Source organism: Orycteropus afer, unplaced genomic scaffold (genome assembly GCF_000298275.1).
Source record: "Orycteropus afer afer isolate SDZICR_OR568_19922 unplaced genomic scaffold, OryAfe1.0 scaffold00045, whole genome shotgun sequence".
Classification (NCBI taxonomy): Eukaryota; Metazoa; Chordata; class Mammalia; order Tubulidentata; family Orycteropodidae; genus Orycteropus; species Orycteropus afer.
In genome coordinates this window covers 5,288,612-5,301,804 of record NW_006921632.1, presented here as the reverse complement: position 1 = coordinate 5,301,804, position 13,193 = coordinate 5,288,612, and the positions used below count along the sequence as shown (strand labels likewise).

Here is a 13,193-nt window from a genome sequence, read left to right as displayed (position 1 = left end):
CCTTTCATACTTAGACTTTTGGATTCCTCTCTGGCTCTCTATACAGGCTCACTCATTCCTTTTTCTCTCCGCATCTCTGCTGCCACTTCATCAGAGTTCTTCCCTCTGTAACTTTTATGATTCCTTTTCCAGGGTGGGAGCCCAACTCCATTTGACAGGAATTTTGCCACTAAGATGGGAGCCAAGGCTATGAACTGGATGTCCGGAAAAATCAAAGAGAGTTATCGTAATGGTATGTGGGGTGACAGGGGGAGCCTCCATAGAAGCTGCTTCCCCAGTACAGAAGCTGATGGGCCATGCACCTCTTGCAGGGCGGATCTTTGCTAACACTCCAGACTCAGGCTGTGTTCTGGGAATGCGTAAGAGGGCCCTGGTCTTTCAACCAGTGACTGAGCTGAAAGAACAGACAGATTTTGAGTGAGTGCATCTGCTTCCTGGAGTGATTTCCTCCCTGATAGTCGAAGGTCCATTCTCCCCAACCTCTTCACTGTCTTCAGTCTTTTCTTCTTAAGAGTAACACCTGCAGTCTTACCCATTTTGGTTCCTATGTCCTTACTCTAAAATGAGTCTCTTCTGCCTAGCCATTGGTAGAAGTTGCTTGTGGGGGGAGAGGATGTTACAGATGTTATCATCATCCTGCTCTCATTCCTCTGTAGGCATCGCATCCCCAAGGAACAGTGGTGGCTGAAGCTGAGGCCCATCCTGAAGATCTTAGCCAAGTACGAGATTGACTTGGACACCTCAGAGCACGCCCACCTGGAGCACATCACCCGAAAGCGGTCTGGGGATACTCCCATCTAAAACTCTGGAGTGAAGGGAATGGATTATATGATCATGGTCAGCTCACCCCTCGGTAGATACAAGACCACTTATTCTCAGTGTTTTAGCTCATTTGCATTAGGTTTCCTTTCATTCTGTAACTGCAGCCATGATCATCTCTGGCCAGGGAGCAGGGACAGGAGACAGTGTGTGGAAACTCCTCTTAGGTAGAATTTCTCATGACTTCTACCCTAGCTTCAACTGGCAGGTACGGCTGAACTCTAGTGTCACTGCTAGATTTCGGATACTTGGTTAGAATTTTCCTAAAAATAAGCTTTATTTATTTGTTTATTTGTGATAACAGAGTCTTGGTTCCTCTACTACTTTTACTACAGTGACAAGCTATAACTACACTAATAAATGCCAACTGGTCACTGTGATTTTGGTTCTCTTATCATCTTCCCAAGTGGACGTGATACCATCAGCCCCTTGCCCTAGACTGTGCCCAGATAGACAAGGGAGAATGCAGTCCATCATCAATCACCATGTTGCTTCTCTCTACCTCTCAGTTGTCTATATATGCTGGTCCCCATCCTTATACTGTACTAGTTCCTCCTGAGTTACCTGCAGCCAAGAGGACTCTCCAGTCTCCCTTAAGCATCAAGTTGTGTTTCACCTTGTGATCATATATTCATTACCCAAGGTTAGTTTTTTCTAGCCTCCCAAGATCTCTGCCCCTCCTCTACCAACCCAGGGTGCTTCCTTCTTAACTTTTCCCCTGTATTCCTGGATGAAAGCCAGACTCCATTTGTAAGGAGAGATACACACGAAAGCCTGGAAAGTAGCAACACCCAGAGGATGTTCCTGATAGGGTTTCCAAGGCTGTAATCTTTAGGAAGCAAACGGCCTCCCGTGGAGCACTGGTGGGTTTAACTGCCGATCTTTCAGTTGGCCACTGAGTGCTTAACCACTGCCAGAAGGGCTCCTCACAGGGGCCAGAGGAAGGGATTATCCCAGTCCACCACTTTCACTAGCTGCCTAAAGTGGTACTGCCCTATCCTAAAAAGTGTTCTGAACAGTGACTGAGGTGGCTTGTTGTCAGAGTAATTAAAGCAGCCAAATGCTCTTTGTACAATGCTTCTAAGGGAAGAGAAATTAAAATGTCAAGCACCATGTTAGGCATTTTATATGTTACCACTGAATTCTCAAAACAGCCTTATGAGGAGCAGGGTGACAACCCGATTTCAGAGGTGAGAAGACTGGGGCGTCAGGTGGTTAATTATGTCCTGGGTCTTACAGTCTTTAACAAAAAACTGGAACTCATACTCATTTCTGACTTCACTTCCTGTGCCTCTGCTCCTTACTGAGCTGTATCACATCCAAAACCTCAGGTTGTGCAAACGAAGTGAAAGGGAAATTGCAGGCAGTCATCTAGATCTGTAACACTGGCATGCTGCTATTAATTTATATGTTCTCATTCCTGTCTTTAAACCTAGAGCTGTATGTTTAAGAAAACGATGGTGAGGGAAGGATGGCTGGGTAGAAAGCTAAACACAAAGGAAAAAAATACCACTTTGTAAAGAGTGAAGAAATTTATGATCATAATATGATCTTGAAAAAAAACAGTGAAGACATCACTACAATGCTATTTCCCCAGAGTGAAAAAGATCAGTGAAAAGTTGTTTAAACTCTTAAGTGGTGTTGAAGCAGAATTTATCAGCCACTAGCTGCCTGAGTTGATGAGCAAAGAGGACTATCTTTTCCTACCTAGACAAAGTATTTTCCCTCTCTAGTATATTAATAATGTCTATGATTAGAAATGAAATAGCACCTAAACAAAACCCAACCTCACTGCCATCCAGTCAATTCTGACTCACTCATAGCTACCCTCACAGGATTTCCAAGACTGTAAAAAAATCTTATGGAAGCAGACTGCCTCATCTGTCTTCCATGGAGGAGCTGGTGGGTTCAAACGACCAACCTTTTGGTTAACAGCCAAATGCTTTAACCATTGCACCACCAGATCTCCTTAGCACCTTAGTGGTTCACAAACCTAGCCTGAATATTAGAATCACCTAGGGTTCCTTTAAAAATCCTCAAGCTGGAACCTCAGAACATTAATCCAAGACAAAAAGGGCAGCATATGCCCCAAAACAAAGCTCAGATGTTAGGAAAAGATGAGTGGACAGGGGGAACCAAGGGAGGAAGTGGGAAGAGTGCTGTTACATTGAGGGAACGGCAACAAAAGTTACGAGCAAAATGTGTATAAACTGCTGAATGGAAAACTCATCTGTAAACTTTCACCCAAAACAGTAAATTGGAAAAAAAAAAAAAAAATCCTAATACTCAGGCCCACTTCAGACCACTTAAATCCATCCCTAGAGGTGGGACCCTGGCCTTAGTATTTTAAATGAGCTCTGGGTGGGTCTAAAGGAGCTCTAGGTGGTGCAGTGCCTAAGGCACTTGACTGCTAACCAGAAGGTTGGTGGTTCAAACCTCCCAGCCACTGCGTGGAAGGCCAGGCAATCTACTTCTGTAAAGATTTACCACTTTGAAACTCAGTGGGGTTTGCGGTGAGTCATAATTGACTCGATGGCAGTGGGTTTGATTTTTGTTAGGTGGGTCTTAATAGCTAACCTTTAGAACCACTGACTAATGCAATTGGCTACACTAACCCCCCAAAAACCCACTGCTGTGGAGTCGCTTCCAACTCAGCAACCCTATAGGACAGAGTGGACTGCCCCCATAGGGTTTCCAAGGCTGTCAATCTTTACGGAAGCGACTACCTCATCTTTCTCCCACGGAGCGGCTGGGGTTTTTGAACCACCAAGCTTTAGCAGCTAAATGCCTTAAACACTGCACCACACAGTAGAAACATCTGGAAGACTTAAAAAACCTGCCCATGCCTCCAAGCCAACCCCAAGAGATTCTGAGACAGTATGGGAGGAAGCCTTGGCATCACTGTTTTTGAAAAGTTCCCATGGCGATTTCACATGCAGCTGGAGCTGAAAGCCATGAAAAGCAGTGATTCCAAATTGAGGAGGGCAAGAAAGGAAAGCAAAGCTGCTTCAGATTCCTCTACCCAAGCTTTCCACCAGTGCCCCACGTCACTTGCTAATGGGTGAGGTTGGGATAGCAAGATAACACTGATGACCCAGGCAGGAATGGAAGAAATATTTAGGGGGAAGTCCTTGGAAGACATGGAGAAAAGTAGGAACAGTAGAAGTTGCCACACTTAGTTGGAATACTATTTATTTCTTTTTTAAGTGGGCAAAAACCACGAACACCAAAAGGACAAAACCAGATACACTTTTTGAAATTAGCGTGTCAACAGATTCCATTCATTTTGTTTGTACTTCCCACTGAGCTTTTTTTAAAAGAAAGGTTCTTCAAATTCATAAACAGGTCATCTAAGACCAGTAACAACTTGATCTAGTTTAGAGGCATGGAAGAGTATTAGACTAACATTGACTAAAACAGATCTTTTTGGGGTAAATGGGTCATTTCAAAATAACTCATATAACTCCCCCCACTCCTTCCCTAATCTGCTCCCAAGTGGTGTATGTTGTGTTGTTGTTATGTACTATCGAGTCAGACCCGACTCATATAGATCAATAAAAAGCAAAGTTTCCAAAACAACTGAAACAAACATAATTCCAACCCCTTAGCAGAGTGAGCTTTCTATAGGGAAAGAAAAAGGCCCTTGGTAAGAGGCTTCCTAGCCTATATTCCTCTCCTGCTAGAGCAAACATCTTATTCTAAGGTACACAAAATGCCTGCTAAGCCCACTAGAACAAACTAGCTTGGAGGAAGAAAAAAGAGCTGCAGTGGAAGAAAACAGGAGTTCTTAGGACTGCTTAGAATCTGCTATCTCTTTGAATGTGTGGAAAGCAGCCAAGACAGTCCTAAAATAACATTACTGTAACCCCTGGGCATATCCATGAAAGAGAAGCAAATAGACTGCTGTCTGACAGAGGGAACAGGCTAGACTCTTCTGAATTCCCCCATGCTCTGGCTCTCTGGGGATGTCATCCAACCCAATTCGGAATGTGCACACCACTTGAGACTCCAGTATCTTCATCTTTGAATCACAATTGTTGGTTGGAATTGTGATTTTCTTAATTATCTTCACAAACCAATTAAGATGATTCTAGAGGGAGTCTTGGCGGGCTACTCATGTCCCCAAGGAAAATCAAACACACATTCCTTAAATACTTTTCATCTTCCTACAGAAATTCAGTTACACTGTTGACTCCCTAAAGGGAAGATTAGGGGAGCCTCTCTTTTGCAGGGTGCTATATCAGAAGCTAAGGAAGCAATAAACAGAAAACAAAAGTGAGGGATTTTTTGTTGTTGTTTTGTTTGGTTGGTTGGTTGGTTTGGAGAGGGGAAGTGGTTTGGAGGTTATTATTGTGACATGTTGCCTCAAAATCTATAAACCACACACAGCAGAAACAACTGCTTTTCCTGTTTTCCATGCCAAAGATAGTACTGCACGGGAGCACCAGAGTTGCTCATATGAGGGTACAAGTGTCTCCTCCATGTTACTCTACAAGTAACAGGTATTCCTTCAAAGAAGCTGGCAGTGGAAGGCCCTTCACGGCATCTGGCAGGTACTGGAGTCCCAGGCTACGGCGCACAGCATAGCGAGAGAGTGTTTTTAGAGTTCCGGGGGCCGAGCACAGAATAGTCAGTTTTTCACACAGCTGCTGGTCTCTGGCCACCTCTCGTGGCATGGTGCCATTTTTCCTTAACTCAAAGTGTCCAACAGCTCTGTGGAGAAGCTCAAAGCAAGAGTCTTCTTTCTCTGTTCCAAGTCCCCTGACTAGCAGAGCCACCAGACGGGAGATGGGTGTTTGGCCTTTTAGGTTGATGACCCTGACCTCAGCACCATAATCAAGAAGGATGCTGACGCTCTCAAGGTTTCCCTTCATGGCAGCCCAGCTGAGAGGTGTATCATTGTTGTAATCCAGGGCATTGACGGAGGCCCCACTCTCTAGGAGAGCACGCACACACTCAGCATTGTTCTTGAAGGCTGCCCAGTGAAGTGGGGTGTCTCTGTTGCCATCTAGCGCATTGGGGTTTGCACCGTACTCCAGCAGGACCTCCACACAAGCCTCATCTTTCTCAGCTGCATAGTGGAGGGCTGTTCGGTTGTAACCATCCAGGGCATTCACCTGCAAAGAGGGAGAACTATTACAGCAGACAGACACAGGGAAGAAGACACGGCAGCAAAGCAGCTGGCATGTGCTCACCCACTACCTTTCTTATTTAATATTCTGAACAGAAGGGTCCCTGGGAGTCTTGGTGATCAAGATGGAGACAGGAGCTTAGGAATAAATAGGAAAAGAACTGTCCCCAAACAATCAACACTCTATTACCTGCACTGATTGGCAGGCTTGCATTATTTAGGATTTTGCTGCTACCTCATTTCTCTTGTTTATTATTCATTAGAATTTCTACCATAGATCAAGGGATAGAGAATGAGAAGATGAAGCCTAGACCTTGTGACTGCTTTAAAGTATTTACTGGAGAGCAGCTTGAATATACTAGCCAGAGGAAAGGTTTTGGTTTGTTTTACTTATCCTGATTATCCTGTGGCTAATGGCAAACAAGCTCAAAAGTAAAGAGGCCAAAGCTGCCTATGTAGCTTTGTTGTGTTCTCTAACCACAGCAGAGAAGCTCCCATTGTTAAGCTAGGTCAGCCCCTTGCAAGAATATGCTGTGGATTCACAAGAGAGCCTGGAAGAAAGCCGGTGGAGGAACAGCAACAATCTCCCAATGCTGGGAAAGGAGTTGGCTTGCTGAGAGTTGGCATCACCTGCAATTTCTGTTAGTAGCTGCCATGCAGTTGGCCCTTAACTCATGGTGACCCAATGCACAACAGAATGAAACACTGCCCATGCCATCCCCGTGGTTGGCAGGGATTGGACTGCTATGACCCACAGGGTTTTCACTGGCAGACTTTCTGGAAACAGACCACCAGGCCTTTCTTCCTAGTCTGTCTGAGTCTGGAAGCGCCCCTGAAACCTGTTCAACATCATGGCAACACACAAGACTCCAGTGACATATTGGGGGGGGTGGTAGCTGAACATGAGGTGCCACTGGCTAGGAATGGAAGGAACCTGGGTCTCCCACATGGAAGGCAAGAATTCTGTCACTGTTTTTGAAGGTTACAGCCAAAGACTTCAAATCCCCAAATTTATAAACAGTGTATTATGTTCCCCCATAAAATGCAATGACGGAAAACTAAAACATTTGAGTTTAACCTTCTGTTTGGCTATAAACTGTTGTTTTCCTGGATATGTTCACTTTTATCACTGACATTAATCACTGGCTGTCATTTCAGTGTAACAAAGAAAAGGTTTTTAATCACAAAAGATATATAACAAACAGAACAACATGGCTGTTTGGAGATGAGGAAGCCAGGTGGCTGGTCTCTTAGGCTTACCAGAATGTTTGGGGCCTATACACCAGCTTCACAAAATGTATGATTCAAATTAGTGCCTCAGTAAATGAGCCTTCAAGATTACTCAGAGTCAAAACTGCTATTTTACTTAATAAATACTTACTTAGCAATTCCTACATGTCAGTGTTCCAAACACTTCACAACTTTATGGAAAAAGTACCATTATTATCCCCATTTTACAGATGGTGAAACTGAGGCAAAGAATTTTTTTTTTTTTTTTTTTAAGTAACTCATTCAAGGTCACTTAACTGAAAGTAACAGAGTTGGAATTCAAAACCATGAAGTGTGGCTCCACAGTCTATTATTTTAACCATTCATTATACGATGTTACTTCTTGATAATACCAAGGATCTGCTTTCAAAAATTAATCCATGTATTTTTATCTTGAAATATATTAGAAAGAAGACAGGAACAAGATATACTAAAACAGAAAATAATCAGTGGGCAGAAATAGCATTAAGTGCCCTAATCATGAGGAAAGGATTGCCTAATAATATTTTTCTCCCAGTGACAGTGGGACAGCAGCTGAGAATCCACATTTGATAAAACAATTTTTTTAAACAGAAAAACAGTTGCCATAAAGCTGATTCCAATTCACAGAGACCCTGCATGTGTAGTGCACAACTGCCCTCCATAGGATTTTCAAGGGTGTCACCTTTCAGAAGCAGATTGCCAGGCCTTTCTTCCAAGGCATCTGAGTGTGTTCAAACCACCAACCTTTCGGTTAGTAGTTGAGTGTTTAACCAGTTGCACCAAGGACCTCCCACCAGTTGCCCTCATGTAGAGTCCAATTCATGGTGTCCCCATGTGTGTCAAGGTAGACTGTGCTCCGTAGGGTTTTCAATGGCTGATATTTTGGATATGGATTACCAGGTCTTTCTTCCAAAGCACCCCTGGGTAGACTTGAACCACCAAACTTTTGGTTAGCAGCTGAGTGTGAAAACCATTTGCACCACCCAGGGACTCCTGTACATCTGATAGCTGGTCTCAAATGATTTAGATTTAATTGGAGTTGAAGGGCCTCTACACTTACAGCTCCTGGACAGTCAATAAATAGGCCATGAGAGGACTAAATGGAAATGTCAACAACTACCAGACAGTGAGCTAGAAGGGGAAAGGGAATAAACTTCCTGTAGTCATGGGTGCTTATAGAGAACAAAGAAAGACAAAGGAATGAAATCCTGAGGACCATCCACCGTTGCATTTTGCCATGAGCTATAAGGTGAAACTGGAGGTGGGAAGAAATGAGGGGAGAAACAGAGACTCTTAAGAAAAGGTGAAGCTCAAGTTTTAGTGAATCATTAATGTGAAGATGTTAAAAACATTACCTCAGCTCCTTTTTCCAGCAGCAACTCCACACAGTCAGCATCTGACACCATGCAGGCACAGTGCAAGGGCTTCAGTGTGCCATGGGTACAGTTCACATCTGCACCCTGTGGGTGGAAGGAGAGCAGTTAGTGTACTGAGCTCTGATTCACTGAGCAGGATGAGATTCAGAACTGAGCCCAGGGATGACCATACTATAAACACACACATTCCATTTCTATAAATTAAATAATAGGGTCATAATGCCAATGTTCAAACATAGACAATACACTGGAGACAAGTGAGAGGAACTTTCAATTTCTTGGATTGTGTTACTAGTTTCTCCATAAGGAAGCCTGCCATATGGTCATCTGGACATCATTGAAGACTTAGCCATATATGTGACAGCAGTGGGAACATCATCATCAGGCAGGAAAGCTGGGGCAGCAATCCACTTTCTCTGACCACTATGCTTTGGAAAAGTCAGGAAAGTGAGTCTGTCAGTCTTGAGGCCAGGAGAACCGAAAGGGCTTGCTCTTTTTGCCATTCAACAGATGACCATCACTAATAGTAGGGTCGTCTTAATGTTACCATTTTATTAATTATGTACCAACATCTTCAAAGAAGCCTCTTAGTATTAGCATTGTCTACCACCTAGCCTCTGCTGGTGCTTCTACTCCAAATCTGATAAATAGGATGGAGATACTACAGGCAGATCAAAGTCACTGAAGGTCTCAGCGGCCAAGCCAGAATTAGAACATGACAAAGTTTCTACTGCTGAGTCTTCTGATACCACTTTTGTGAGAATGAGCTAATAACACTGTATGACTTTTCCTTCTCACAGTTGTGCCACATAACTGAAGTAGCTACAGAGCTCCAGGCTATAAATAAGGATCTTAAAAGAATGTACAGAAGTAACCATCTGGGTGCATTTCTTGGTGATCAAAAATTACCTTGTAACTTTTCTTCAACAGACATAATATACAGAATAGGGGATGTAAACACCTAGGATACCACCACATAGGATAGGGGATCCAACACCTAGGATAATATAATATGCTATATTATATTAGGAGCTTTGGTGGCATAGTGCCTTAGGCATTTGACTGCTAACCAGAAACCTGGCAGTTCAAACCCACCAGCCACTCCCTGGAAGGAAGACTGGGCAATCTACTTCCGTAATGATACCGCCTCAGAAACCCAGGGAGGGGTTGCTATGAGTCGGATATTATATTAGTAATACAACAATTACTAAATAGCCATGGTTAGATATCAGATAGTTAAGTATCTTCTAAGGCACAAATTACCATGCATTTTTCTTCTATAGGCTGATACCCTCTACAGGAAGTGGTAGCTTTTATTAAGATAGAAAACAAATGAAATCTCGCCATGTAATTAGAACTCAGATACGAAGAAAGGCTCTCAAGGAAATTGAAAACCACCTCTGCTTTGCTCACTTTCTTCCACCTTTAGTGCAACATATGTACAGAAGACCTTGAGCTCACTGAATTCCATATACATCATATGGAGATGGATTTTTGCAAAGAAAACGAGACTAGGGTCATCTACCACATTTCATGAAGAAAAATATCAGAAGCACAAAGTGAGAAGAAGGGAAGAGAAGCAAAACACAGGGAAATAAATTTCAGTGAACAAGTTAATACATTTAAGAACACTGTAATAACTCCTTGGGATCTTGTGTTGAATCAAAGCTGCAAATCTGTAATTGATTAGAATCTCCCAGGAATTTTCCCACTTTACCTCCTAAAGATTCTAGTGTCAGTAACGGCACACTCACCCCTCTGATGAGGTCCTCTACGTTATCATGTGGGAAGGAGCGGATGGCAGCGATTGTTCGGATTAAGCGCTCTGACAGAGAGTATTTGCTCTGAATGCTCTGCATAATATACCACATACTGGAACTCATCAAGGCTCAGAGTACGTTCACATGCTCCAAACTGCCTGAAACAAAGAAGTTGTAGGCATCTGCAATGTCACTGAGCACACACCTATCCTTAGGGCTAGGGTTCTCTGAGGCCTTCACAAAACTAGATTTCAAGACAACCGTGACTGATAAGTAACATTTTTTTTCTTAGTCATAAGGAAGTATAAAGATCTTAATAGTTGTTTAGGGAGCTGGGTAAACTGTATGCAAATGCTGTGAAGCTTAGAACCTCTGCTCTACTCTCTGATCTAGTAGTCTCGACAAGACTTCTCCAAGAGGTCTAAGATCCCATAGAATGCTATCTTGTTACACACAAACTAGTCAAGGGAGGAGATTTATTATTATTATTATTATATTTTTTAAAATTGTGATTTGGGTTAAAGTTTACAGAGCAAATTAGTTTTCCATTCAACAATCCATACACATTTTGTTTTGTGATATTCATTGCAATCCCTCACAATGTAACAGCATTCTTCCCACTTTCTCCCTGTGGTTACCATTTCCCTTGGTCCTTCTTTCCTTCCTTCCTGCCTTCTTAGATTTATCCCTGGGCAAATGCTGTTGCTTGGATCTCACAGGATTGATTGTTCTGAGTGTGTATGTCCCTAGTATACTATTCACCTTCTAGGCCTATCTTTTGGCTGAAAGTTGCACCATGAGGGGTGAGTTCAGTTCCACGCTTGAAAAGTGTCTAAGGGACATAGTCTCAGGTGTTCCACTGGTCCTTATCAGACCAGTAAGCCTGGTCTTTTTTATGATTTTGAGTTTTGTTCCACATTTTTCTCCCACTCTATCCAAGAACTCCTATTGTGATCCCTTTCAGAGTAGCTGAAAATGGTAGCCAGGCACCATCTAGGTCATGGAAGCTGGGGTTCACGTAGTCCATTAGTGCTTTGGACTAATGGTAGGAAGGGGATTTTGTTTTTTTAAATTTATTGTGATTTGGATGAAAGTTTACACAGTAAATTCATTTTCCTCACAGCAGTTCACATACACTTTGTCTCATGACATTGACTGCAATTTCCCACAATGCAACCGCTCTCTTCCCAATTTCTCCCCATAGTTACCTCTTTCCGGGAGCTCTGGTAGCGTAGTGCCTAAGGCACTTGACTGCTAACCAGAAGGCTGGCGGTTCAAACCCACCGGCCACTCCTCGGAAGGAAGATGGGGCAATCTACTTCCGTAGTGATACTGCCTCGGAAACCCAAGGAGGGGTCACTATGAGTCGGATCCGACTCGACGGCACATCACATAAGTTACCTCTTTCCAGTGTCAGGAAGGGATTTTTAAATGCTAGAAATGTCACAGACATTCTTTTCCTCTTCTGCTTTTGTGGTCTTTATTATTGGCATCACCTTTGGGCTATTTAAGATATTTGGCCTCAGACTACAGTTATTTTGTAAATATTACATCTAAATAACTAAGGCGTTTGACTACTAACCAGAAGGCTGTCAGTTCAAACTCACCAGCCACTCCTCGGAAGGAAGACTGGGTAATTTACTTCTGTAGAGATGCGGCCTTGGAAACCCAAGGAGGGGTCGCTATGAGTTGAATCAACTCAATGGGAGTGAGTATAGTTTTGGTTTAAATTTTAACTGACTGGTGGGCAAGGACCTTGTCTTATACTTTTTATCTCCAGCCACAGAGTCTCACAAAAAGTACCATGTTTAATAAACATTGCTTAGTTGACTGACCAAAGGATATGGAAGTAATTGATACCTGTGAAAAGAGAGGGAGAATGCTACGGAATAAGCCCATTTACGCTACTACTGACAAGGCATCTACAAAATATTTTCAAATGTCTTTAATAAAGAAAAAAATGGGAAATATCTGAAATATTAAAATAAGAAAGCAAGCAAAAGTACAACTACTCTGGAGTCATCTATATAAAATTAGAAAAAAAAATCCAAGTTCATACCCGTGACATATACTTTCAAGTTTTAGGAAAACAAATTTAAGAGTGCAAATTGAATTATATATTTTAATAATTGGTAACTTAAGACCAACTTGAATTAAATATTTTAATAATTGGTAACTTAAGACTAACTGAGAAACAGAATTAAGCAAATATACTGAAACCACAAAATGATGGAATTTTAGAATGGAAGAAGAAAATAATTAAACATACTTAAATTCAACTATGATAAAAGTTCCAGCTGTATAACAAGTACTAATTGGGAACATTTAATATTACATTAAATAAGATGGACCACTTCTATGAAAAAGTACATACCAAAAATGATAGAGAAAACAGTACACGGTATCAATTCTCTGGGTGTAACTGTTAGGAATCTGTGTTCTTATTAAACTATAAGCTACTTGGGGATAAAAATAATGTTTCTTTCCAGTAGTGCCTGGCACATGGCAGATCCTCAATAAATACTTTTGTTAACCAATACAAAGCTTCTTACTTTGAATCCTAATACACTCAGTACTTTTAATAATTAAGCACATTATGCATATGATGATTACTAAGGTCATAATCATTGTAATTATAATATGTAATTTTTACCTTTTATAATGGAGTCTCTGTCCCCTTATATATTGTTTGTTGTTGTTGTTGTTATTTGCCATCGAGTGGGCCCCGACTCATAGCGACCCCTCCTTGGGTTTCCGAGGGAGCTCTGGTAGCATAGTGGCTAAGACACTTGCCTGCTAACCAGACGGCTGGCGGTTCAAACCCACCAGCCAGCCACTCCTCGGAAGGAAGGTTGG

At 42.3% G+C, this 13,193-nt stretch overlaps 2 protein-coding genes across 2 annotated transcripts in view; one reads left to right on the top strand and one right to left on the bottom strand.

The window, feature by feature from the left end:
• Positions 1-801, top strand: part of PFKM (phosphofructokinase, muscle) — a 54,262-nt gene extending 53,461 nt beyond the window's left edge. The window contains exons 22-24 of the mRNA XM_007937887.2: positions 133-232; positions 312-417; positions 657-801. Coding sequence (XP_007936078.1) covers positions 133-232; positions 312-417; positions 657-801 — 351 coding nt within the window. The remainder of the gene's footprint in view (positions 1-132; positions 233-311; positions 418-656) is intronic.
• Positions 802-5,303: 4,502 nt separating this feature from the next.
• ASB8 (ankyrin repeat and SOCS box containing 8) lies at positions 5,304-10,460 on the bottom strand. Its single transcript, XM_007937885.2, has 3 exons — positions 10,332-10,460; positions 8,557-8,661; positions 5,304-5,936 (listed from the first exon to the last, which is right to left on the bottom strand). The coding sequence occupies exons 1-3, from the start codon at positions 10,458-10,460 to the stop codon at positions 5,304-5,306; spliced, it is 867 nt and encodes a 288-aa protein (XP_007936076.1).
• Positions 10,461-13,193: the final 2,733 nt, after the last annotated feature.